This window comes from Canis lupus, chromosome 24 (assembly GCF_048164855.1).
Source record: "Canis lupus baileyi chromosome 24, mCanLup2.hap1, whole genome shotgun sequence".
NCBI classification, from domain to species: Eukaryota; Metazoa; Chordata; class Mammalia; order Carnivora; family Canidae; genus Canis; species Canis lupus.
In genome coordinates, this window is record NC_132861.1 from 32,870,014 (window position 1) to 32,896,995 (window position 26,982).

The following is a 26,982-nucleotide window of genomic DNA, read 5'->3' on the forward strand; positions in this document are numbered from 1 at the left end:
AGCTTCAAGTCAGGCTGAAAAGTGGGAACCTAGTCTGGGTTGACTGGACTGATGCTTTGGCTTATACTGAAGAATAATGGCAGGAGCAATTACAAGGCTTCAAGAATCTCAGCTTTGGTTCCACTCCCCTTTCAGATCAAGAGATACTGATGGAGAACAATCCCATCTTCCTTCAGCATCTACACCATCTTTGTATTCAAAGACCTCATCTTTACAGAGAGAACAGTCTATCAGACTTGGATTTCCTCAACTTCTCACTCCTTCACTCCTAATTGGCCTCTCTTGACCCTTCCTTGCCTACCTCTCCACTTCCTATCATGAACATTTGGGTTTGCATAATGGCTCCAAAAGTCCTTCTCTCCCTTTTCAAGGTCAATCTCCCCTCGAAGTCCTTAACATATATCCCTTCAGGGTCTTACTCCAGTATTTTTCTGCTCCCTTGTGCCTTTAGTATTTCCCTTTGTGCTCTTCTGTTAGCCAGCCTACAGATCTACTATCTCTATACCTGACTCAAGCAAACATCCTACCACCATGTCTCCTCTGGGAATTCTTCCCTTCCTTTTCTTCATCTCCAGATGTACTGAGAAAAGCCAGTACTTTCTTACTTGTCTTTCACTGACCCAATGCAATCTTACCTGGGATCCCTCATTTGCTCCTACAGAAAATGCTCCGTGATTCAACAACCAGAATCAAAAGGTTGTTTTCAATTCACCTTCAATCCACCTCCTTAACCACTAAGTCTGACAGGATTGGTCACCTCTTTTCCTTTTGGGCAGGGCGGGGGTGGGGGGTGGGGGTGGGGTTCTTCCTATCAAACTATTTACATCACTCACCTGTTTAAGTTTCTCTTCTGCTCAATCTTCAAAAGCTGGATGGACTTCACTGCTTTCTCCTTTCCTCTTGGTCAAATCTTCAAATTGAATATAATACACATGCAAGTGTGTCTCCATGTATTTCCATTCCAGACCTTTCTCCTGCGTTCTAGTGCTATATAAATAGTGTCTACTTGTTAGGTTCCAACCGGGTTCAGTGTATTCAAAATTGAAGTCATCTTTCTCTCCCCCCACCACTCCATTCCTCCTTTCCTCCATTTCTCAGTTAATAGCATCAATAGATACCTAGTGGAAAAAAAAAAGTGGGGGCAGGTGGGGGGGATACACATGCCTTCTTCCTCTCTAAATCATCTTACCACTTACTTGGGTTTTTTCCTCAGATATTCATATCCACCCTGGCCCCCCTTTCCCAGCCCTGGGCTTAACCCTAGGGCAGGCCCTATTCCTTACCTAGACCATCAACCGATCTTGCTTCAGGTACTCCTCTCCTCCCTCTTTCAGGACCATCCAAAACTTCAGTCCTCAGTCACTTTCCTGCATTTAAACCTTCCAAGGTATCTTGCTAACTGTATGATACATGATCAACTTCCAGAGGAGCATATAAATCTCACCTTGGTTCAACACTAAACTATACCTTCAATTTCCTCTCTACCCTCCTATTTTCCAGCCACAATGACCTTCCTGTTCTTTCCAGAATATATTTTTCATGTGCCGGTTTCTGCCATTTCCTTACAGGCACACTCTTGATCCCCTTTTGCACTTGTTGGACACTTACTCACCTTTCAATATATCACCTCTTCTGTGAAAAATATCCTGATGCCATTTGGCAGAACAAAAGTTCTAAATAATGTGGCCCCATCATATTTCACACACGCTTCTCCGATAAATGATTAATATGGTATAGTGACGGTTTCTCTGCAAGCAGGGAACTTGGGAGTCAGGAATAGGATTCACTGCCATGCACTTGGCACACTGATAGGCCCTCATGTATTTGAGGAACTTAGTAATGGAAAACTTCTGTGTGGGCAGGTGAGGCCTCATCCCTAAACTCCCACGCAACGCACGTGACATAAAAAGATGCTGACAGAAAAAGTTTTGTGAGAGCTTTAATGGCACAAAATGTTTATAGCTACAAGTTATACATGTCTTGTAAACTGTATATAATGATACAAAGTGCTAACTAAATAGATGAAGAATGCATAATCACTTTGGCTCAGTTAATTCCAATAATTTCAACAACTGGTTCATTTAGAAATGCATCCGACTGGCTAAGTCTTCAATTTTCACTTTTTTAGAATAGTAAATACTTTTACTGCAAAATAACTTGTTGCACTTTTCAATGTGCAAGTTTGTGCAGTTTTGCTCATGATTTTATTTACAAATATTTTTAGCCAGTTTTCATCAATCAAGAAAAATGAAGCCTGCCTTTTCGTCCCCCAAATTGTAAACAGGTGTAAAGCTTTAAAACATTAATCTTAAAATGTCAACTATTAATTGTTGAAGTCTCCTTTCCAATCATGCAATCTGTTTCTGTTCAACACAAATCTGGGTAGGAGCATAAACATGTATTCCATATGTTAGGGCTATCAATAAATACTGCATGATTTCATCTTAGGAGAAGTTTTACTGTGATCATGTACTCATGTTTTAAGTAATAGTCCAAAATTTCACAGATATTTTAAGAAAAAGGGAAGAACTAAATTTATTTTCAATGTTGAAAAAAAAATCATAAATATACCCAAGTTCAACCATACTAATAGAATTGCTACTGTAGTTCAAAAGAGGGCAATGTGTTGCCAGTAAAAAAAGTTGCTCTTATTTTTAAGGTTAATTTAACTTTTCCCTCCCAGGATACCAACTGTAATACTAGTTGCATATTTAGCAGTTTAACAGTTTAGTTCTTTCAACTTTATCAGCCTTTCCAATTTTACTCAGGCTTTTCAAAATCAGCGGGCCATCAGATTCACTTTCTTTCCAAAGAAATCCAAATATGAACACTTGAAATAAATAGATTACAGAAGGCAAATCAAGTGTTACCAGGTTTGAGAATAAGATAGAAACAAGATATAATAAAAAGATATCTAAAATCATTTAGACATCAAGTACTAGAAAGAAAACATAAAATAATTCAGAAAACTATTTTGGATATATCATCTTTCTTAAAGATAACCAGCTATATTCTTGAAAAAAGATAGTCAGAAATTAAATTTTTTGTTTAACCTGTAGATTATTTTTCACTATAACACATCCATTTTACAAAACTTGATGTGAAAGACAACAGAGTTAGTTTCTGCAAACTGGCAAAGCTGGTTGCCAGTGTTCTTATCCAAGGCATATCTGATGTGCTTTATTTAATGAATAGATGGCCAGTTTTAAAATTAACAATGGTTCTCTAGTCAATAGTAATGTCTATATCATAAACAGTAATTATTTATATATAAAACATATAATAGTATCCCCTTCAGAGCCATGCTAGGTGTTCCAAAATCCACCAAATCTACTTAGAATAACTGGTAATCCTGCTGTTTTCTAACAGTTTGGTCCTAAAGCTTCACATTTTAGAAATGAACAAACAAAACAGAAACAGTCTATTATTGAAGGAAGCTGCCGAGCACTCTGGAACTGCAGGAGTCGAACACGACTGATCAGACGGCCCCGGAGAACATGACCGGTGCCCGCACGGTTGCGGGCACCACCTTGGGAAGCTTGTGCAGGTAAACATTAAAAAGGGAGCAATCCAAAGAAAATAAATGGCATCTTTTTAGAACTTTGTCAACTGTTCCCACAACCCAAGTCTGTTTTTCAAAGTTGCATAAGGGCTTGGAATCACTCTGAAACAATTATCTTCAGAGTTTAAAGGCTTCAGAGTATAAGCGGGGCTTCCTAAAACAAGAAGCCTGTATTTATACCACAAATTGGAACTCATTCCAAAGCCCCTTCTTAAGAATTAAAACAAAAAAACAAAACTTAAAGTCATGAAAAATTCACATGCAGCTAAAGCTAATATGAACGTAAAAATACAAACACACACAAATACCCAAAGCAATTTCATATGTTTCTAGGCCTGAGACGGTTCCTTAGGAGAAATAAAGATTTTACACCATAGAAAAGACAGCATTACAACATACTAGAATTAAAATCTGCTGATGTAGTTTAGTTCTTATTCTACTTCATACCCATCACTTATGTAGCCCGCCTCCTATAAATTAAAAGGCGCCATTAGGAGGCTGTTTAGACAAAAAGTGGCTCCAAAGCTTGTTTAAAATAATTTTTTATTGCCCAGGATATTTTTTTTTCTTGTGTCTTATTTTGTTTGTTTGTTTTCTTTTTAAACAACTATAAATTCAAGCTTAGGGAAGCTTGCTTTGTCTTGGAAAAAAAAAAAAACAGTAATGAGAAAGCTGTTCTATCATTTGCTAACCTTATCTCATTTTAAAAGAGAGATGGTAGTCATCTTGCAAGAGTAAAATTTATACCATGAACGATGCAGGTCTAAGTCTGGTGGCACTAAAAGGAGACAATAGCATTGTTGACAAAATTATAATCTGCTGGTGGCATTTGCGGAAAAGAAGCCCTTGCAAATTTCTAAATAACAGTAAACTCTGTTAGGAAATTCTAAAGTGTCTTACAGGCCAAAAAGGGAATGAGGTTAGTAAAATGCCTCAACAGAGTTTGAATAAAATACTGGATTGGAGAGTTACTGGAACTTGGATATGTAAAAATAGGGTGGTAGGTTGGGTCATGCTTACAATGGTCTCAAGTTCAAATAAACTACTGTGACAATACACCACTTCACAGGTCACACGCTTTTCCGGGGCTGTTCTTTCCTTTCCTTCAGTAGGTGCTGGCAGAAGGTGTGCTCAGTCGCTTTCCAATATAGATGCTGAAAGGAAACAGAGTGCAACGTGTCTCATTGGTTTCAACGGCTGCATACCAGATGTCCGCAGGCTGAACTGTACCTAACAACTCTAAAGGTATATGCGCACAGTTCCCTAACACCCTGAAATCACTGCTGACTTACTTAAAACAAGTCACCAGCCAGCCAAACTGGTTTCATGTAATTATGTTTACTCATTAGGCAGGACTGGACAGTATAGGAGCAGTGATCAGACAAAGTAAAACCAGAGAGAACACATCCCTCCAAAGAACAAAGCACAGCCAACTTCCTTTGAGATGCTCCCTTAGAGTGGGCAGAAAATTCTACTGATATTTCACATACAAAATACAGTAACATGACAAATTACAAAGCTGCCAGTGCTTTATAGTAGGCTCTTAACTAACCATTTAACTCTTTAGGATGAAGGCCTAGTATTACTCTTCCATGCCACGCAAGTATTTTTCTTAAATAACATACACAGAAGGAAAGGTAAAGCAAATAGGAAGCTAGTCTCACACCCAGTGTCATTAAAACCAACCTTCTCAAATCCTTTTTTTCTACATTCATCTATAACAATACTTATTCCAGCAAGGGAGAAGATCTGAAGACTCATGAAAGGAAAAGATACTCGAGGTACAAAAAGCAAGTCCTTGAGGGCAAATGAACTACCTGCAGTCAATACTTAAGGGGCATTTAAACTCCTCCCCCTGCCTGCCCTCACACCAACCCCATTCAATACTCACACGCTCCCTGCCTCTACAAACCCCTTCCATCCACTCTGCTGTTTGTGATCACAGCCTTCACCATCACAAAAATAGATCAAGTACCCAGAAAGACAAAAGGAGTCTATGGGAAAGTCATGTGTATGTTTCCACATTTATGACTATAAATCTCTCTCCCATATGCTGAGCTCTCTACAGGGGAAGTAAGGGGTCACATAGCTTTCGCATATTATATAGAGAAAATGACTCTTTGCACATGCTTACAGTCTTTAAAAAAAAATAACACCTAGTATTTAACTCCTAAAATCTTATAAAAATGGGTTTCCTCAATTGTTCCATCAAGAGAAAAAAGAATTTAAAAGACATGCCAGAAAAATTCATCAGTTACAGGTAAATGTGGGGTCACCTTTAGAAGAATAAATGAAAATGCTACAAAGAAAAAAAACAGGATCCCAAACTAACCTACCAGTTTCACTCAAAGACTATTCAATAAAACGGTGTATTTTCCCATCTGGGGGAAAAATATTCTAATCAACCTCAAATTTATATACTTAAAGGTTTGTTTACTTTAAAACTTAGCTAATCTTGGGATGCCTGGGTGGCTCAGCCATTGAGTGTCCACCTTCAGCTCACAGCATGATCCTGGGGTCTGGGATTGAGTCTCACATTGAGCTCCCTGTGAGAAGCCTGCTTCTCCTTCTGCCTACGTTTCTGCTTCTCTCTCTGTGTCTCTCATGAATAAATAAATAAAATATTTTAAAAAGTGTATTAGAGAAAAAATTTAGTTAATCCTGATGAATCACTAAATTCTACCCCTGAAACCAATAATACACTATATGTTAACTAAATCGAATTTAAAGAAAAAAGAAAAAAGAAAAAAATAAATAAAAATAAAACTTAGCTAATCTTGAGTAATTATAAACAAGAATAAAACACAAAAGGAAAAAATCAAGCATGGAAGAGCCCACCTAATGATGATCACTGAGAGGATTAATCTGAACAACTTATTTTCAAATAAGAAAAATCAAACTCCACTGTTAAAAATGCTTACCAGTATAACAACAGTGTATCAGCTTCAACAACTCTTTTAAGCTCTCCCTATTTGCACTAAAACATTAAAAGCAAAACAATACAAACTGTTTCATGCATATCCCTTACATGTGGAAACAGAACAGGGGAATGAAAGGAAAGAAAAACCCGTCAGGAGGCCACCAGTACTTACCCTAGCCCCAAAGCCAAAACATGAGAGAGGAAGAGAGACGGAATGAACACCTTAAGGAATTCTGCGGAGAAAATACCCCCTTTCTTCATGGCCCCACTTTTCCTCATGCTTAAAGAGACGGAGCGTTTGGGATGTCTGAAGTGGAACTCCCTGGGGGAAGAAAGGCAAAGGAAGAGGTCAGAATTGCACTTGCTGAGAACTTCCTGGGACCAAGCAGGTCGACAGCCTATGAGTGTTCACCGAGGAGACATGTGCAAGGACTTACTTAGGTGGAATGTTTTCAGGTCTACTGGACCAGTCGGACACCCAGTCTACACTTTTCTTCAAAGCATCAACCTCTTTCTCTCCTTCTGCAGCTTCTTCTTCTGACTGCAAAGAAGAATTACAACTTTAAAAAAGAAAAAAAGGAAGACCAACTGTTCCTACTACTAAAGACAAATCTAGACAGAAAATGTAGGAAAACCCTAAGGCTGTGTGTCAGCAATGTTTATGTAAGAAACACGCCAGTTTTCTAAAAAGGCTGACCAAAGGATTTGTGATCAGGGCGTTCACTATCTTAAAAGGAACCTGAGTGGGCTTCATTGTTGTTCTATCTAAGCAAAGGATGTGAACCTAAAAAATGTGTATTTGGGCTGCAATGGTAACTAAAATGTGGAGAGTATTAATAACTGTTGCATCTGGGTGATGCTTACACAGAGGCCCTCTGCCAACAGTCTCTTTACTTTTGTTTGCACTTAAAATTTTTCATTAAAAAACAAAAAAATCTCCAAAAGTACATGCTAACCAATATAAAGTGATAAGAAAAGTAGGAGATATGATGGGGTAATAAATAATAATAGTATTTATTAATCATTCATCAAGAGACAAGCATCATTCTAAGCACCGAACATGCATTAATTTTTACCTGCAACAACACTATAAAAATGAAAATTGTTAATATTCCATTTTACAGATGAGGAAATGAAGAGAAATTCAGTAAGTGCCTGAGGTTCAGTAAATAGTAAGAGACAGGGCCAATATTTAAACCTGGGCAAACCGTCTCAAGAGCACCCAACTCCTAAGCGTTGTTTTACTGCCTGGAAGGAGATTATATTCTTTAGGCAAATCACTATCTAAACATTTCCCAAAGTTTATTCAAAACTACTTAAGCTAAAAATTTTTGGAATCATTTACTTTATACTGACTTAGAATTTGACATTTTTTACATCAGATAAATGACAAAGAGGTCCTTATTCTTGCTAATGATAACCTACAGTTTCAGGGTGAGAACAAGCAAAATTCCCAATAATAGCTTCTCTTTTACGAGAACCCACAGGAATGAGGTGTTTCTAAAAAATAACAGCAATATTCACTCAGCTTTAAGGAATGTGATGCTAGGACCTCAAACCCAAGGATCTCAAAGCTAAGAATTGTTTTGATCTGTTACTTTGTTTGAATAGGATTCCTTCTTTGACCAAAGGTTTCACTCTTTTCCATAGATAACTATGAAATGCAGGGCTTGATACAGCCATGTGATTCTTTTTGACAGGGCTAGTTCTCTATGAGCTAGGTGCCCCAGGAAGGCAGTTCAGAGAGTAAAAGGGGCTACTCTGTATCTAGAGACTATCAAACCGAAAGTAAAATCCCTGTGGATTTTTGCTACTCTGGTAGTATCATTCTTATTTAGTTCTGTCAGACTTGGCAAATTCCACTGAATGACACAATGTAGCCTTTAGGATTAAGCTTTTTCCATTGGGTATTGAGATTACTCAGAATCATGAGTTGGCTCTTTGTGGATTACATCTGAAAACATCCTAAATAAAAAACAATAGGTTGTTAAAATTTACTTATAGATCAGTTTGTGTACACACAATATCTAACTATATTCATCACACTACATGTCACTTCTGCTTAGTTTCCAACTCTGGCCTCACATGCCTCTCCTCAAAACTGCTCAAAGACCGAGGTTTAAAATTGTGAACAAGTTAATATTTCCTATTTTCCAAGAGGATGAAAATGTAATAAGATTTTATGTTCTAATTTTTTTTTAAGACAATGTCACTTTCTCTCAGTTGAGTGAAGCAAAGTTATCTTTGGACTACTAGTAAAAAATTCCCCAAATCAGTTTAGAATGCTTACCTTCAGAACCAAGAATCCTACGCTATATCCTCATTTACTACTGCTGTGTGCTTCCATTAATCTTAAATTTACCAGTTTCAAGTTTTAAATTACCTTCCAATCCTGAGAAAAATGCACTTAATATGGTAAAAATGCACTTAATCTAATTAAATAAGATTCATGCTTTTAATTAAATCAATAACCCTTTCTCTACACCTACATCTAAAGAGTCTGATCACTTTAGCCTGTTCTCTGTCCCCTACCTTCAAAGCACTTACATTTTCCTTCCCTGGTCCACGTCAAGTTCTCTAGGTCTCTATGTGTGGCTATGCACAGAATAGGGTCCATGGACAGATAAACCCCAGTTTTACAAGGGGAAAACGGTAGGTCATTTTCAGTCTGTATCAGTGACAGTGATATCCAACACTGTGTTGGCCTCTTCAGTCCCAGAAACACACTGCAAAAATGACTTCAAGAGACCTCCGAAGTCTATTTGGTGCCTTAAAACGGAGGCTCCTGAGGACTATGGTCATAAAAGTATAGTCTGAATGACCCTTTCCTAAATGTATTACACCTTAGGCTTCCTCATACTGTAACTCACCAGGAACATCTTAGTTCATTCTCATGACCTTGGGAGCTCTCCTGAAATCAATCCCGTGCACCAACTTATTTTAGTACATGGCACAGGGGCTACAGGCTCAGACAGCCCTGGTTTCGATCCTGGCTCTATCATCCACTGGCCTTGTGATCTCAGATTAGTAATTAAATGAAGACAAAGCCCCACTTCTCCTATTTGTTCTTGGAGCTAATATCATCTCTTTCACTAGACTGAAAACACTGAAAGTGGGAAAAATCTTTTTTAAAAATAAATTTAGCATCTAAAATATATCTAATATATATTAGTGTCTTTCCTTCCTTCTCTCAGAAAAGGCTGAAAATGTCCTACATTCCTTGTATAGACATATGTAAAAATGTTCGGTAAGAATAAGTCCCATGACAGAGTCCTGTGGTAAATGCTTCTGTTTGGTAATCCTAAATTTGCTTCTCATTTAAGAAAAATATCCACTCTCCCAAACCCTAATGTTAATTTTTATTTTATTTATTTTTATTTATTTATTTTTATAGATTTATTTATTTATTCATGAGAGACACAGACAGAGAGGCAGAGACACAGGCAGAGGGAGAAGCCCTTTTTGAAAGTTTAAATAAATCACACTATGGATTTCTCTCTTATTAAAAGTCTTACTCTAAAAAAACATATTTTTCTTAAAGGACTTAAGACTGCTTTCCCAAAGACTTAACTGTTTAAATGGACTGCTTTGTTAATATCGCTTACCAACAACGTTGATGATAACTAACGTTCCTTTAGGTACCGGTTTCTGAATTGGGACCACACTAGCAATATGACCATAATCCAACATGGAAGCCAAACATTTTACATTTTCTCTCCTGAATTTCACAAATTCTTTTGGAATTCTAGGATGGATGCAGTCAGCTCTACGATTCCATTTAAATTCAATCATCAGTTAAGGCTAATTGTTCACTGCCACTCCATGAATCAGGATAGCACTTATCAAAGTATTCCATTAGGTTGTTAGGGGAAAAAGTATGTGTGGAAAGGGAGGGAGGTCTAAGATCAAATAAGCTTGGGCAACACTTGGTTTAAACAGATTATTCCAGTGCTCACTTCGGCAGCGCATATACTAAACAGATTATTCTACTACAGAGACTGTCAGAGCCTTTAATGTCCTATGTGCTGTAGCTACTGGCAGGACAGGGGGAGCAGGGTGAAGGAGCCCAGGGACTGTATTATTTCCACTTAACTTGACTTCAGAACTATCACATGGAGGAGCTTCCCATTAAGCAAATTGTTCCTCAAAACACATTCAAAAGAATGCTAATTTAGATTTTCAACTTGTGTGTACAAAGGGCAGTATGAATTGAGGACATCTTCCTAAGGGAAGACTATAACAAAGAATTAATTTCATTTCTCTTCCCTGGAATTCCTTAGTACACTTTTGCCATGGAAACTATGTATTTTCTTCTTCACTAGTTACAGCTTATGCACATGGCAAAACCGACATACATTAGTCAGCAATTCAACAGCAGTCAGAACATCTCCCTACATGTGAGCCTCCTCTATGATACAAAGCTCATCATTAAATAAATTTATATTCAATCTGTAGATTTTCTAGGTTTCAGAGAACAGTATAAGTAGAATATGGGAAAAGCAGGGAGGAACTGTGCAGCCCCATGAAACAGAAAAAATACTGGGTGGACCCAAAATATTATGCACAATATTTCTAGTGCGAAGGCAGAACAGGACATTGTATAGAGCAAATCCCACAGAACAAAGTTTCTGTCCGAATGCATTTAAACACTCCTTTAACAAATACTCTGCTAGCACATGAACTCGGTAGAAAAAGGCACTGGTTCTTGTCCTCATGAATTTGCACTCTGGCACTTTTAGGTGAGCTGACACATCACTAAAGTCAAGGGCTGGCCATGAGCATTCTAAATTGTTAACTACAGGGACGCCTGGGTGGCTCAGGGGTTAAGCATCTGCCTTCAGCCCAGGGCGTGATCCTGGAGACGTGGAATCAAGTCCCACGTCGGGCTCCCCGCATGGAGCCTGCTTCTCCCTCTGCCTGTGTCTCTGCCCCTCTCTCTCTCTCTCTCTCTGTGTCTCTCACGAATAAATAAATAAAATCTTTAAAATAAATAGTTAACTACAAGTACTTACTTATCATAAATTTCAGAATATTAATCATTGTAGGCTTTTAATACTATTATCCATCCATTTTATTAACAATGTCAACTCCTAGTAAGCTACATTTATCTTCTTTAAGGAACCCTGTAAAATTTAGATGAATTTTATCTCTAGCTGTTGAAATTTGTCTCAAGTCACTGTTTTGATTTCAGATGCATAGAAAGTTTTCATGCCGGGTTCTACAACTTTCCTTTTCATTCATCTTGTGAGCTTAAATAAAATATCTGTTCAGCTATTTATAAATTCAAGAAACTAGCCTGGGATACTGGAATGAAATATTATAGACAAGAATTTTCCAATTCTTTTAGAGTGATAGGGCCCTAACCTCTCAGGCGTAAAGGAGTACAATAAGGGCTGTATCATCCTAAGTAAATTCCACAATCAGAAACTGAAAACAGCTTCAAACTACTTTTTAAAGTCTTCTTATTCTTTACTTTAGTAAAACATACTGATTTAGAAGCTCACTCTTTTCCTAATTATCTAGTGTACATTAGAAAAACAAGCACAGACACCCCATCTGCATGTGCGCGCACATACACACACCATCTGTGTGTGCACACACATACCTGAGAGCTATGGTCCCTGCTGGTGTGCATCTCCACATCAAACATAATCTGCCCATCTTCTTGTGGGGAAGGGCTAGAAGACAAAGAATTTAACCATTAGTTTTAATTCTCATTTTGTCAAGTAAATTAACCTCCACTGGAAATTAGAAAATTGAAAGTTACAGTAGTATGCCTTTGAAAAAGCAGCAAATCAAAAAGTATTATCTTGACCCTAAAGAAAAAATGAAATTGAGCACTCTTATTCCCAAAATGTTCTGGAATTTTACGATGGTGATAAATTCCTTTGCAAGGATAAATTTTCTTATTTTTACTCTTTTTCCAATAAAGGTACAATGATCTTCAAATTCAGAAACCTAGTTGGGTTTTTTTTTTTTTTTCCTCAAAGTTCTTTCATCATTAAATAATTCATCATCAGTGAGTCTTAAAATGTGAAAGCAGTTTTCCTGAGAGTCCAGCTGGTTGCCAGCCTCCTGAGCTTTCTGAGTATAATCTGAAACCGGCCCCTTTATGAGGGCACAATGAGAGGGAAAGAGGCAGACCATTCCAGGGTGGTAGGTGGCAGCTTTAAAGAGCAAGGGAACTTATAGACAAGGCTTGTCTTGGAGTGACATTAAGGTGAGCAGACCACACAAGCCTGCCAAATCTTAGAAGTTTATAGAAAGGCCTTAATTGAGTTTAGTCACATATACCATTCAAAAAGTCTCAACACCACATTTCTGTCTCAAACCTGTATTCTTGAGGCAGCTTCTGGGAGCAGGGAAGGGAGTGGAACGCACATTCCAAGGACAAAGGAGGGGATGGGGAGCCTCTAATTGCCCAAGTCCAGCTCCAGGGTCAACCTGCGATCACATATTCTCAAACACCTTCCCCCAACACTCTTTCAAAGGGTCTTCATGGTTAAACTGTTTTCATGATACTATTATGATTTATTTGCCTTTTTCATTCTTATTGTCATATCTGTCATTCTTATTCTATGTACAGTGAAATTTTCCAAAGGCTACATGTGTTTTATCATTACAGACTGAATGCAAAAGCAAATGAGAATCTAGCTGTTATTTATTAAGTTAGATAGAGAGATTTGTAAAAATGTAAAATAATGCTGCCAGTTCAATTTTTTTTTTTTTTGGTTATGAAAAGGTTATTTTTCATTTCAAAAAGTTACTTATACTGAAATGTAATGGGTTCATTACTGTTGAATGAATCGTATTTTTAAATTTTGTTTAGTTTCTAGTATAGTTAAATATCAAAATAACCACATAAACAAAAGATCTTTGGGGGTCCTAGTAATTTTTAGGAATGTAATGGAGTACTGGAGACCAGAACCACTATTCTACTTATTTCAGAAATATCTGCTTTGAAATATTTCAGTTATTATATAAGCTCATATATGAATACAAGACCTTCAATGAAAAGTATAGGATATATTCCCAGAAGTGATAACTTACAGATAAACTTTTAGATAAGAACACATGCTCCGAAATACACTTGATGTGATAGATGAATACAACATGCTAAGTTCTATGTTTAATGTTATTAATGATTTCTTGTGTAATCACAGTAGGTAACTAGATTTTCCACTACACACCCCACCCTGCCAAAATCTAAGACCAAAGGAAGGATGAAAATGCTCCAGGCTTAACTGGTTTAAAGGAGTAGATGTTATCTGTTAAAGCTATCAAGAGTACGTGTACAATGTTAACATATAGAGATGATGTAGAGACAGACTCCAAAATAAATAAGATCATCCAAAATGTGTCAGACTGATTCGGCCTAGGAGCCTCAGACTATTCTAACTGACATACAAGAGCCCCAAATCGGGATAGCAAAAGAGAGAAGCTGGTTCTGTATCATATAAATACGTTAGCATATTCAGAAAATTTTTTCTTGAGGTAGAAATCTCAGGCGAGAGTACAGGAACCACGTGGAAGGAGGCACTCTTGTCCTCAGTTTACGGTCGTTATGCTCATGTATCACTGTTTCGTTCACAGCCAGAGATCAAGTTAAGGGCCAGCCTCACATAGTCAGGAGCAGGTCAGGGCAGCAGAATGACATGGTCAAGAACCCTACAGATGCACTGCTCTACTTCTATATTCTTATTTATCACTGGCACCAATCTCACTCAGAGAAATACTAAACATTTCACTGGTAAACGGTTTACTACTTCTAACAACTGGGAATGCATTAGAGTTTCAACCCTGGCTCATGTTAGAATTAGCCAGGGAGCTTTTAAAATATCCTAATGCCTCTACCCCACCCCTGACAACAGACTAAGAATCTCTAGGGATGTGGCCTGTGCGCTGGTATTTTTAAAAGCTCCCTGGGTGTATCTAGTGTGTAGGCTGAGAACTCCTGCAATAGGGTAAAATGCAAAACAAAACACAAAGGGGATATGATGGAAATATACCTCTGGAATAATTTTTAAATTGAAAATAAGTTTGACCCTTGAACAATGCAGGGTGCCAACCCTACCCTGCACAGTCAAAAATCTGTGTACAACTTCTGACTCCCCCAAACCTTAATTACTAATAACCTACTACTTTTGACAAGAAGCCTGACAGATAACAGTCAATTTACACATATCTTGTATGCATTCCTACAATAAAGTAGGCTAAAGGAAAAAAATGTAAAAAAAAAACCCTTAAGGGAAAGAAACGACATTTACCATAAAATACTGTGCTTTATGGAAAACAATCCACATGGCTGTGCAGGTCAGACCCATGTCATTCAAGGGTCACTGTATATATAAACTAGCCTTGGGATGAATATCCAACAATCCTAAAAATGTTTCCACCTACAAAAAACATTTCTCAGCGACTTCAGATATGGAGATGCAAGCCCATCCAAATGATATGAATTTTGAAGACATTTTAAAATGTTAAGATGTGTTAGCATAGGAGAGTATTACTGAGTTGGAGTCACAGGCCCTCTCTGAAAAATGACCAGGAACCCAGATCCTAAACATACATAAAGTGAGGGACAGGAAAATTTTCAAAAGCACATGCCACGCCTCGCTTCAGGTGTTTAGAAACCTAACTTAAATGTGGTCACGGGAAGGTAAATTCGTATTTGATCACAAGTATAACTACTAACCAGGAATGAAATGAGACGACCAGAAAAGCAAGCAGGTGACTTTTTCTCTGCTCAATGACAACAGCAAGTGAACAACAGGTTAAGAGACACACTGATACCAATGCTCAAGGGTCTTGTACTTGAATGCATAGTAAGAGCCTCATAAAGAGGCCTAGAACAAGCAGAAAACTTCAGAAACCTATTACAAGTCCCAAAATATAAATGTAATATAATATAAACTTCATTCTGAAAGACAGACGAATGCTGTTGCAACTGGAATCAATGGCAAGCTGTTCAGCAAAGAGCCATCTGCTCTGCTTCTGCTTAGAACAAGAGCCATCCCAGGCTACTAAGAAGCACAGGGACAAAGGCAGGGATGAGATGGGGTGGCGGGGGTGCACAGTGTGCTAGAGCCAGCAAACCAATCCTCTGCTTCCTTGGTAACATCACTGGATTATAAGATATCCAGGAACTTCAGACATGACCGAACTTCTGTTTCTCTTTTTAAATTTATTCTGACAAATAAAATATGCTATATATGCAATTTTTACAAAGTACAAAAATATTCAGAAGAAAAATATCCATAATTCCATCTCTTAGGGATAATCACTTTTATTTTTAGTATACATTTTTAAGTGTTTCCTTAGTCTTTTTCCTTATGCATCTGCATTTTCTACATGACTAATGTCAGTTAACTCTTAATTAACCAGATCATCCTTTATCCCATAGTGCTAACAGTATGGCTGTCATCAGACTAAGTGGTGTCAGGTATACCACCATGTATTTAACACCTATCCCTCGGGATCCCTGGGTGGCGCAGCGGTTTAGCGCCTGCCTTTGGCCCAGGGCGCGATCCTGGAGACCTGGGATCGAATCCCACGTCGGGCTCCCAGTGCATGGAGCCTGCTTCTCCCTCTGCCTATGTCTCTGCCTCTCTCTCTCTCTCTCTCTGTGTGAATATCATAAATAAATAAATAAAATTAAAAAAAAAAATAACACCTATCCCTCAAGAAAAAAACAAAGCTTACACTGAAAAACAAATGAGCAATTCGGTTTTATTCCACTCATACATATCACTGTATCCTTACTCTTTCACCAAAAGCAGCCCTTCATCAATGGAATTACTTTCCCCAAGTCAAAAGTAGAAAAATGAGGTCTGAAAATAAGGTTCCGCTGAAGAAACAGGATGGTCTTCCAAATTAGCTATCTTTACAGACCTTGTGTGGTCTGCATACACCATACAAATACTGCTGTAACTTGAATCAACCACCAGTTCCTACGACTCAAACATGTTACTGAGGGTCTGCTACACACCAGTACCATGACTGTCAAGGGTACACAAGAGATGCAACATGCCTTTTGGAGCCTCATCGTCTGGAAGGGGGGACAGAAACATAAGAGATAACTGACAGAATGTCATCTGTGAAACAGGGTCACAAAGGAAAATTGGAGAAAGTTTGTTAATTCTACAAGTAAACATTTATGCCATTGACTTTTAAACTGATAAACATCAAAAAATGATACAATCTGAATAAGGAAATTGATTTAATCTAGGGAAAAACACCAGGCACTCAAATATTTGCCAATTAGCTATCTGATTTAAATATACATGCTGCAGTAAATCAAGAGTCCTTTTTTTAAAAAAAGATTTTATTTATTTATTCATAAGAGACACAGAGAGAGAGAGGCAGAGACACAGGCAGAGGGAGAAGTAGGCTCCATGCAGGGAGCCCGACGTGGGACTCGATCCTGGGTCTCCAGGATCACGCCCTGGGCGGAAGGCAGACACTCAACCACTGAGCCACCCGGGAGTCCCAGGAGTCCTATTTTGTCAAATGAGAATGAAACCAGATTTATTTTTTTTGGTGAGAATTAACCTTATAACCCATCTGTATGGATCTCACTTACCTGTCACAGTGAGAACTGGCTCTTGAACTACTCTGTCCTGATTCATGCTGTGCATCCAAAAGAATCTTCTCCATGTCTCCATTGTGGATAGAGGATGAGGAAGGTACATGTTCTAGCCCCCCATTTTTCCCATTGCCATTATCATTGCCATTGCTGCTGTTCATGGGTAGCTCCACCCAGGAACCTGTTGGACAAGTCAGATAGCTTAAGTTAACCACAGCAGAACCAAACTCTGTCATGTGCACACAGATGCGAATGTGGTGAATTCTGATAAGAGTTCTGTCTCGCCTCAAAGCAAATCCAAGAGTATTCCGAAGAAAATAAATAAGGAGCAACAGAAGTCTAAAAATACATATAGTTTCTCTTCCTGAAGTGGCTCACGCAATCAACCAATTTAGAAGAAGCTGGAACTCTACAACGAGGATCTTAGAAATGTGCCTTTCAGCCAATTTTCTCTCTAGTTAAAGCTTAGTTTATATCACTGAAAACTTTGAGAGTGCTTTTCAAAAAATAAATGGTTACTTTATTATTACTTATCTTTAATATTTTAAACATATGTTTAAAATAATATATACCTATTTTTCTCACAGTTTACTTCAGCTAGTTAGTTGTATCCTCCCCAGATGAAATAAACCAATGGCTTAGAAACTTTATAAAAAAATATCTAAAGAAGTTAACAATTGTCCTAATTAGCACAATTGACAATCTCCTATAGAACTTAAATTCAATCATAAAATTTTCAATTTGTGTACAAATGTGCAGCACAAAATTAATGCTCTTAATTTTATTTATTTATTTTTTTAAATGCTGTTAATTAAATCCAGGGATAACACTAAAAATTTTGAAAAAAGCTTTCTCTCTATCCCACAAATTAGCTTCTTCCATTCCTTTATACCTCACCTCATTTCTATCCTCTCCCTTATGCACTAGCCATACCTTGTAGATTTGTCCTTTCTTCTCTCCCACGACTTCCTATTTCCTAGGTTTCATTAAGCCTTGTTGGTTTGGGGGGAGAAACTCACATCTGTACAGGAGACAGGTTTTCTCAGGCCAACGGTCAAAGAGGGTGGAGCCACAGAAAAGGGGATGTGGCCCTGGTAATTTGGATAGCTCTTGAAAATATTTCTTATTGGCTCAATGAGTTTGCTGATCACATTAAGGTGCTTTAATTTTAATAAAAATTGATAACAGTAGCCACCAGACCAACTTCACAACAAAGACAGTGGAGGATTTTCTTCATAATTTCCATTCCTTACAACAAATTTTGTTTTAGAAAATATCACCGAGCAGTTTGGGAGGGCCATTCCTCCAAACTCTCAAGAGAAGTGTAGAGTTTTGTGACTGAACAGCCCTCCACCAGTAAATCAGAAAAACCACCCAGAGAGGCTCAAAACCTAAATGCACTCTCAATGAGGTAAAGACTATTCTAGATCCAAAGTGAACTCAACATCATCCTCATATAAAGGAAAAGCTCAAAGGGAGACCTGGCTGGAAATCTGACTCCACCACCTACTCTCTGCCTGTCTGAGCTTCAGTATTCTCATTTGTTAAACAGATATAAAAATACAGACCTCTACCTCTCAGAGCTGCTCTGAGGATTAAACATAGGACATAGGTAAAGTGCCCAGTAGGTAGGAGATATTCAGCTACCCACTAGTTAAACAAGTTTATATTTGTCAAATACTTAGAACAGTGTTTGCTAAATAAAAATGAGGTTACCCTTTCCTTCCTTTCCCTCAAAGGCAGTTCCAGTGGGTGTCACAATCCCATAACTGCCACCAAATCTCTGGGACTGTGCTGCCAAACAACACAGTTGTAGGACATCTGTGTGACCTCATTCTATACACAAAAATGGACACACACAAGACAGAACTTAAAAGGGATTAACAAATTCAACTAGCAAAGCTAAGACAGATTTTTAACAGTAAAGGTAATTTAACTAAATAACTTGGGAGTGTCCCTGGAGTATATAAGAAATATGCCAAAAGCATCCCTAAATTTAGAGTTCTACAAGCATTTTAACTGGAAAGACAGAAAAAGAAAGAGGTCTATGATCAATTTTTTCGTACTCATAGTGTTTTCTAGAATTTTCAAGCTCTTTTTAAACCAACAAATCCGTTCTTGTACAAAGGCCCAAAGTGCAAAATAAAACAAACAAAAGACCTGAGCTGCTCTGAGTAGAAGAACTAAGGAACCAGGAGTTCCCTGATGGGTCTCTGGGGAAGCCAGTCTTCCCAAAAATATTATTCATGTTCAGTTCGAGTAGCTGATCAAAGAGAAAACCCACTGTAACAGTATCAGCTTTTCCAGACCTTACTTTTTTGAAGGACTTCCAGACCAGTATCCAAATTCTACTTTCTGCATTAAAAATATATGAGCAATCATCACCTCAGGGACTTGAGAAGACATAACTTGGAAAAGCTTAGTAAAAGTGATCTCTGTAACTGGCTTTACATTCAGCATAATTGAGGCCATTTCTACTTAAGGCAGACAATATTAATCTGGCACATATTAATACGGTGATTAAGAGCACAGATGGAAGGCCAACTCCCACTCTATGACTTACAGCCTAGACAGGTTACTTAACCCCTTAACAGTTTTCTTGTCTGTAACTTGGGGATAATAATTATATCTACTTCATAAGGTTGTTAGAAGGTTGAAATGAATTCAGCATGGAGAAGAATAAGGAAGGTCACTAGTACATGGTAAATGCTACATATTACCTGCTATTATACTCTTTGGTTTTAAAGAAATTTTTCTTGTTGCAAAAATGTGTTTCTTGAAAATAAACCCATGTAAAGGACAAATACCTTTCCTCTCAATCTCCTATTCCTACTCCCAAAGAAATCCACTTTTAAGAGATTCATATGTAAACTTTCAGAGCTTTTTCAATTAAATATAGTTCAGTTTTTTGCTGTTTACAAAAAATTGAATTGTATTATACATATTTTTCTGTAAGAAGTGCTTCTTCCCTAACAACTTATAAATGTCTTTCAATGTCAATGTTTATTATCGTACTTTATTCTTTTAAATTGCTTTGCACTCAACATAAGGATATGCCATAGTTTAACCATTATCCAAATGTCAATGGTTAACCATTACACAAACTATTTCTAATATTATGTTACTACAATCAGGTCTTCAATGGAGGATAATTTGACAATATGCATTAAGACACCTAAAAAGGGGAGGCCTGGGTGGCTCAGTGGTTGAGCGTCTGCCTTTGGCTCAGGTCGTGATCCCAGAGTCCCAGGATCCAGTCTGGCTCTGCCTATGACTCTGTCTCTCTCTCTCTGTGTCTCTCATGAATACATAAATAAAATCTTAAAAAAAAAAAAAAGACACCTAAAAAGGTATAATTCCCCTAACAATTCTCTTCCAGATAGATCATCTATGGAAATAAACATTATTGCAGAGAAAGTTATTCACACATATATTAAAAGTTTCATCTTTTGACTACACTGGGGTGGGGGGAAACTTGTCTTCCTCAAGAGATGGACTACACATGCTTTTCATTACCTACTTCATTCCTAATTTACAGCTTCAGAATTTCTTAATGTTCTAACTCTATCAAATCTCACAAAGTCCCCTTCTACTTGGAAAGGAAACAAGACAAGATATGAGGATTGTGCTGTTCAAGCAATACAGAGTAGAAAAAAATCTGAGTAAATTTCCTTCCTAATAATTAGGCTTAAAATGAGAAATGGCAGGCTCTTCCTGTTATGTTATTTTAAAAGATTTTATTTATTTATTCATGAGAAACATAGAGAGAGAGGCAAAAAGGCAGAGGGAGAAGAAGGCTCCCTACGGGGAGCTTGATGTGGGACTTGATCACAGGATCCTGAGATCACAACCTGAGTCAAAGGCAGACACTCAACCACTGAGACACCCAGGTGCCCTCTCCCTTAAAGATTTTAATATACTTATTATGAGAGACACAGAGAGCGAAGCAGAGATAACAGGTAGAGGGAGAAGCAGGCTTCCTACCGGGAGCCTGATGGGGGACTTGATCACATGACCCCGGGATCATGACCCGAGCCAAAGGCAGACATTCAACCACGGAGCCACCCAGGTGCCCTCTACCTGTTACATTAAAAGATGACTTACAAAGTGAAAAGTGTTTTTATGCCAGAATCTATATATATACAATACATGAGACATTTTCTAGTTTAAGTCTTTAAGAATTGCTAAGAGATTCACACTTCCACATTTTGTAATATAGCACATCGTGAAGGTTGGTCCAGTAATTGTAATCATTATATTCATGACTGTATGTTGTATATACTCTGTATAGTTTTATAATCACTAGTTTAATCCTCTTGCAAGAAGGGGAGTGGGAGAGCTGAGGGATAGAGGAAGAGAAAGAAGGAAGAAGTCTCTCATTTTTTCCTACAACTTTCCAAGGTCCCATGTGTAACTCTTCTCCTAACCAGGGTAACACATTTCATTATGTCTTATATTCTTTCCTCAAAGCCTTTATTTTATTTCAAGCACCTGATGCTCCAATCCAGACCAAGAACAGTCACTGACATTCTTCTTTAAAAAAAAAAAAAAAAAAAAAAAGAAGTTGGTCATTTTGCACAAGTGGGTACTTACACCCAGTAACTTAGGTATTCAAAACAGTATCATGAAGCAATGAAGTTTCACATGCCATAGCCTTAAAAGCCTCCTCACCATACTGGGGAAGCCAAGTAATCATGGTTGAAGATGTGTTAAAAAGGAAAAAAGAAAAGAAAAAAAAGTCTGTACTTCCTACATTAAATAATAAGAATTTTACTACTGCCTTGATTTTTTTTTTATTACCTACAGGATTATATAGCATTAATGCCCTATATAAATATTCTTAAGTAACTTGATAGCTTTCTCAAGAATAAAACTAAGACTGGAAACTGGAAAAATATCATTTTAACTTTGCCAGTTCAGATATTTGTCTACTGATTTGTAAGGAAAGTGAACAGTTCCCCTACAATGGGGAACTAAAAAAAAAAAAAAAAAAAAAAAAAATTAAATTAAATTAAATTAAAAACTCAGAAAAATATTTCACTATTCCAAATATTTCCATAATTTGCTGTTAAAACTCTGTTTTGACTCCTGAACTGAAGAAAAATCCCAAACCACAGATAATCTGTACAATGAGTTCATCTCCTGTGTTTCATAGTTGTGCAACTTTACCCAACAAAGAACTTCAACTTATCAGCAATTTGGGTAGTATTAGATGTCTGAATAAGTTTTTTTGCCCAGTGCCCAAAAATCACTTGAAGGAATCAGGAAAGCTTCTTGTTTTGTTTGAACCACTGTTGTATAATGAACTGGGGGAAAAAAAAACCAAACAAACAAGCAGAATAAAAGGCTAAAGGGGAGAAATTAAATATGGCACTGCCTAAAAGCTTTTCAGTAACTTTTCAAAGCTCACCCTACCCAAAATAAAATACTTTATATCTATCTAGATTTCCCAAAGCAACATTTTGATATCACACAGAGACTGAGTGTTCTTCCACTTTTGTTAAGAGCTAATATAAACGTAGCAGCAACTGATTGGCCAAAAACATCAAATACTTCACAGGTCTGTCAGACACAGAGATAAACATCACATACAGCTCAACAAATCCCATTTGTTGCTGTTTTTGTTAAATGGTCAAAGGAAACTAAAATTCCTTTTTTTTCCCTGTGCAATCATGTAATCATACCAACCAAATAGCTAACTTGTAAGTACTGCAGGAAAACAGTGAGTACAAGTAAACAGTACTTTTTACTCAAGTAAAAAGAGCCAGATAGGCAGATCACCTCTGTACATTAGGTAAAATAACATACTGAGGGAATAGGAAACACACGTAACCAGGAGATTCTGAGCTACTGACGTGTCCTGAAAAGTACACTAGATCTTTTGAAAGTAAAAAAAAAATCTCAGCTCTCGATCCTAGCCTGCTGTGAACATGGACAACACACTTTTCTCTCGTTCTCTTTACCTGTAAATAACAGAGACAAGCTACCTCTAAAGTCTCTTCCCATTCTAAAAAATTCCATGCTTCTAAAAGAGTATGCTAAAAACGGGTAAGTACTGTTTTAATTGCACATTAACAGATGAAGCAAATAACGTTTGAAGATACAGAAATTATTCCTTACTGTGGGAAATAACACCTTACATTCCAGAACATAAAAAAGACACTCGAGTTTCAAAAACTCAACATCTAGGAAAGTTATCCATCAAAAGATGGTACAGTAGCAACAAACAATGAATCTTAAACATCTTGAAATACTCAAATTCTGGGTGGCTCAGTGGTTGAGCCTCTGCCTTCAGCTCAGGGTGTGATCCCCCGGTCCTCGGGAGGGACCAAGTCCTGCATCAGGTTCCCCTGCAGGGAGCCTGCTTCTCCCTCTGCCAGTGTCTCTGTGTCTCTGATGAATAAATAAATAAAATCTTAAACAAAAAAAATAACAAAAAACCCCCCTCAAATTCTAACCCCATCTTGTGGGGACAGGAACTCTTTTCTCTAAAATAATTTTTAGGCCATGTTGGAACACCTCCTTCTTACGAAGGAGGTTGCAATGCCTTTGAATGCTATTTAAGCATCCAAATGATTTTTAAACGATTTCATCTAGCCATATGCTAACTGTCCCAACTGCCTCTTTCAGGAGATCAATTACAGAAAGGTTAGGCAAGAATCTTTGCAGACGACTGAGCTTTCAAGACAACTGGGAAGAACCTTATGGACAAGATGTCTGAGCACCAGAATGTTATGATAAGCAACTGGAGTTGGTCGTAACTCAAATACTGCATATTAACTTCCAAGAGCCCGACGGGATCGGTGTGGTTTTAATCCCGTTCCTGAATATTCCCTGCCCCAGATTCCATGATTTATGCTATCTTGGATCGTTCAAGAGGCTGTTCACAAAAGGTTTCCAGGGCACACAACTCCATCGTTTCAAAAACAAAGCAAAAAACAAAACAAAACAAAAAAAACACCTGACTTGGGCCAACCCTAAAAAAAAAAAAAAAAAAAAGTAGCAGAGTCGCCTGACCCCCCCCCCCCCCCCCCCGCGCAAGGCGATACAAGTGACCACCAAATTACCAAATGATTTTCCTGACCCGCCTGTGGTTAACAAAGGAAGGGGACAGGAGGGCTCAGGTTCCGAGCCCCAGGGGAAGGGCGAGCGGGAGAGCTGGGGTCGGCCGGGCCTGAGCCCCGCCGCACACCTGAGCCCCGCGCGTCCCCCGGCCGCCCCCTTCCCTAGGCCCGCGCCCGCGTCCATCCCCCAGCGTCCCCGCTGCACGTCCCCATCCCTGCCCACGTCCCCTCCACCGCCCGCTCCGCCCACCCCGCTCCGCGCGCCCCGAGGCCCGCCCCCCCGGCGCTCCGATTGGCTCTGCCCGGGGGCCCCCACAGGTGGGAGCGGCTCGCCCCCCTTCCCCTCCCACCCACCTGCCCGCTCAGGCTCGAACCCAAGCAGCGCCCCCACCGGGACCCCAGGACCGAGGGGAGACAGGGCCCGAGGAAGACAGGAGCGCCTCCTCCTGACAGGTGACGGGAGCTGTCAGTCACCCGCACATCCTCAGCGCTGGCCAATGAGCTGCCTTCTCCTCCCGCCCCCCCCCCCCCCCGCCCTCCCGCGCGGAGCTGGCGGCGGCGGCGGCGGCCGGAGCAGCTCCTCCTCCCCCATCCTCTTCCCCGAGCCGCCCCCCCCCCGGCCCAGCACTCACTGTTGAGCCCGGCTGGCGGGGGCAAAGGCTGTTCACCTTCCTCGCAGTTGTTGTTGTTGTTGTGCGGGGGCGGCGGCTGCTCTACTAAATGAGACGACATCGTCGCGCTGCTGGAGGAGCCGCGGCCGCAGCAGGACCGTCTCCGGTTCTCGGGCAGCAACACAACAAGCCGAGTCCCCCGCCCCCTTTTGTGCGCCTGCGCAGTCCCTCCCCCGCCTCTGACGTCAGGGCCCGCTCGGGCCACGTGATGACAACACAACAAGCGGCGGGGCGGGGAGGAGGCGTTCCCGGGCGAGCTCGGGACCCCGAGACGCGGGAGTCGCGCTGACACGCGCGCCTGGAATGAGTTCTTGCGTGTCATCTGTACAGGCCTGGGGGAGTGACCAACGCGGCTGGCACGGAGATAGAGGTTAGGGAGAAGCGTGTAATGAGGAGGCGTGGAGGTAGGTGCTCCTGTGTTGGCGCCCACATCCCCTGCAGCATCTCCTCCGCCGTCTCCTAGCCAATCCCGGAGCGTTTCTTTTCCCACGTCCAGAAGGACTCATTTCTGTGATAGGTATCCTGGTGACACAAAGGAAGCAAAATCCCCGGCGCCTCCCTGTCCTACACCTAAAGCAGAGCTGGCGGTACATGAATGCTCTGATCGGGGAACAGTGTCAGGCAGGCCACAATTTTTACTTGTTAAAGATTTTTTTTTTATATAAGTTTTAGATTACACGTGTAACACGTGATCCTTGTTTAAAAAAAAAAAAAAAAGGAAAGTTCCAGGAAAACATACAGACGAGAATAACCACCTGAATTCCATCAGCCTATTTCTGGGGCTTGACATGGGAAGCCATGTTCCCCATACCTGGGTGACAGTAAACTGCTTTATGATCGCCAACACTCCACCTATTTCATATATCCATGTCTTTGTCCTTTCCTTGGTCTGAGCGGCATGCATTTCTCTCAGTCACTTGTCTTTTAACTTTGCTTCACTCTGCACAAGTTCAAAATTTGCATGCAATCAGCTCTATTATTTTCATGTAATCTGGGAAACACCCTCACACCAACATTTCAAATCTGTTCCTTACAGATTTTTCTGATCTTCTTGTAGGCTTGATTCTTATATTTAGGCCCTAAATCCATCTGAAATTTATTTTTGATATGTTGTGAGCTAATTAACTTCAATTCTTCCCAATTGGGTAATCAATTGACCCAACAACGTTTACTAATTTTTTTTTTAAGATTTTATTTATTTATTCATGAGAGACAGAGAGAGAGAGGCACAGACACAGGCAGAGGGAGAAGCAGGCTCCGCGCAGGGAGCGCCACGTGGGACTCAATCCCGGGCCTCCAGGATCATGCCCTGGGCCAAAGGCAGACGCTCAACCGCTGAGCCACCCAGGCATCCCTTATTACTATTTTTTAAGATTTTATTTATTTATTAGAGACACAGAGAGAGAGGCAGAGACACAGGCAGAGGGAGAAACAGGCTCCACGCAGGGAGCCCAACGTGGGTCTCGATCCCAGGTCTCCAGGATCACACCCTGGGCTGAAGGTGGCACTAAACCGCTGAGCAACCGGGGCTGCCCCATTTATTAATTTTTAAGTCATCCTTTCCACACTGACTTGAAATTCTATCTTTATCACGTTCTAAATTTATTCAAAAATGTGAGTCTATTTAAGACCTCTCTATAATAGCTCCATTAGAAAAAAGTAAGAGAAAGCTTGTCCTCCTTTGTCTTTTCAAATTTTTTCATGACTACTTTAATCATTCTTTAGATGAACTTAAAAATTGGCAGTCCAAGATTGACCCTGTGTTGGTACTTACTGAAGCTATTATTCTAGTTTTGAATACATTTGAAAAATTCCATACAAAAATATGTTTTTTTTAAGGATTAATTTGTCAAACAGCATTGCAAATTCTTTTAAGATTTTGGTCAGAAATGTAGTCAATTCATACATTAATTTGGAGGATAACTGACATATTTACAAAATTGCCTTCCCACTCAAGTCTATTGTCAATCATTAAAAGAAAAAGGTAAACAGTATAGCCAGCAAAATTGAGTTTATTCAGGAATAGCAGAGGAGTTGCAAACTATGATGAACCATAGGCAAGTCTGAAGAAGAAAGAAGAAAGTGATTTTTAAGAAGGAAGAAAGAGGTTGGGAGGGGTTATTTTGAACAAAAATTCATTAAGGAGAGCAAGAGTTTGAGGTTGCAGCAGCTTCTCATTG

At 39.2% G+C, this 26,982-nt stretch overlaps 1 protein-coding gene and 2 long non-coding RNA genes across 4 annotated transcripts in view; 1 reads left to right on the top strand and 2 right to left on the bottom strand.

Moving 5' to 3' along the window:
* Nucleotides 1-1,923: 1,923 nt before the first annotated feature.
* BNIP3L (BCL2 interacting protein 3 like) lies at nt 1,924-24,969 on the bottom strand. 2 transcript variants are annotated; one of them, XM_072796217.1, is made up of 6 exons: nt 24,764-24,969; nt 17,065-17,248; nt 12,088-12,160; nt 6,920-7,023; nt 6,655-6,804; nt 1,924-4,716 (listed from the first exon to the last, which is right to left on the bottom strand). In XM_072796217.1, the coding sequence occupies exons 1-6, from the start codon at nt 24,861-24,863 to the stop codon at nt 4,668-4,670; spliced, it is 660 nt and encodes a 219-aa protein (XP_072652318.1). In that variant the 5' UTR covers nt 24,864-24,969; the 3' UTR covers nt 1,924-4,667. The 2 variants fall into 2 exon arrangements, with proteins under 2 accessions (XP_072652318.1, XP_072652320.1); XM_072796219.1 differs by lacking the exon at nt 24,764-24,969 and adding an exon at nt 18,001-18,103.
* Nucleotides 12,178-17,054, bottom strand: LOC140615997 (uncharacterized). The gene is made up of 2 exons (XR_012016522.1): nt 16,156-17,054; nt 12,178-15,947 (listed from the first exon to the last, which is right to left on the bottom strand). It is a non-coding gene; the product is annotated as an uncharacterized lncRNA (long non-coding RNA).
* Nucleotides 24,777-26,982, top strand: part of LOC140615994 (uncharacterized) — a 76,659-nt gene continuing 74,453 nt past the window's right edge. The window contains exon 1 of the long non-coding RNA XR_012016520.1: nt 24,777-25,206. This is a non-coding gene — a long non-coding RNA (uncharacterized lncRNA). The remainder of the gene's footprint in view (nt 25,207-26,982) is intronic.

Bases quoted from the DNA above. Each gene is read 5' to 3' on its own strand.
- BNIP3L (XM_072796217.1), bottom strand. From the start codon at position 24,863: ATGTCGTCTCATTTAGTAGAGCAGCCGCCGCCCCCGCACAACAACAAC. The intron at 17,249-24,763 runs GTGAGTGCTGGG...CTTGTCCAACAG, and splicing joins CCCGCCAGCCGGGCTCAACA to GTTCCTGGGTGGAGCTACCC. The intron at 12,161-17,064 runs GTAAGTGAGATC...TTTGTCTTCTAG, and splicing joins GCCAGTTCTCACTGTGACAG to CCCTTCCCCACAAGAAGATG.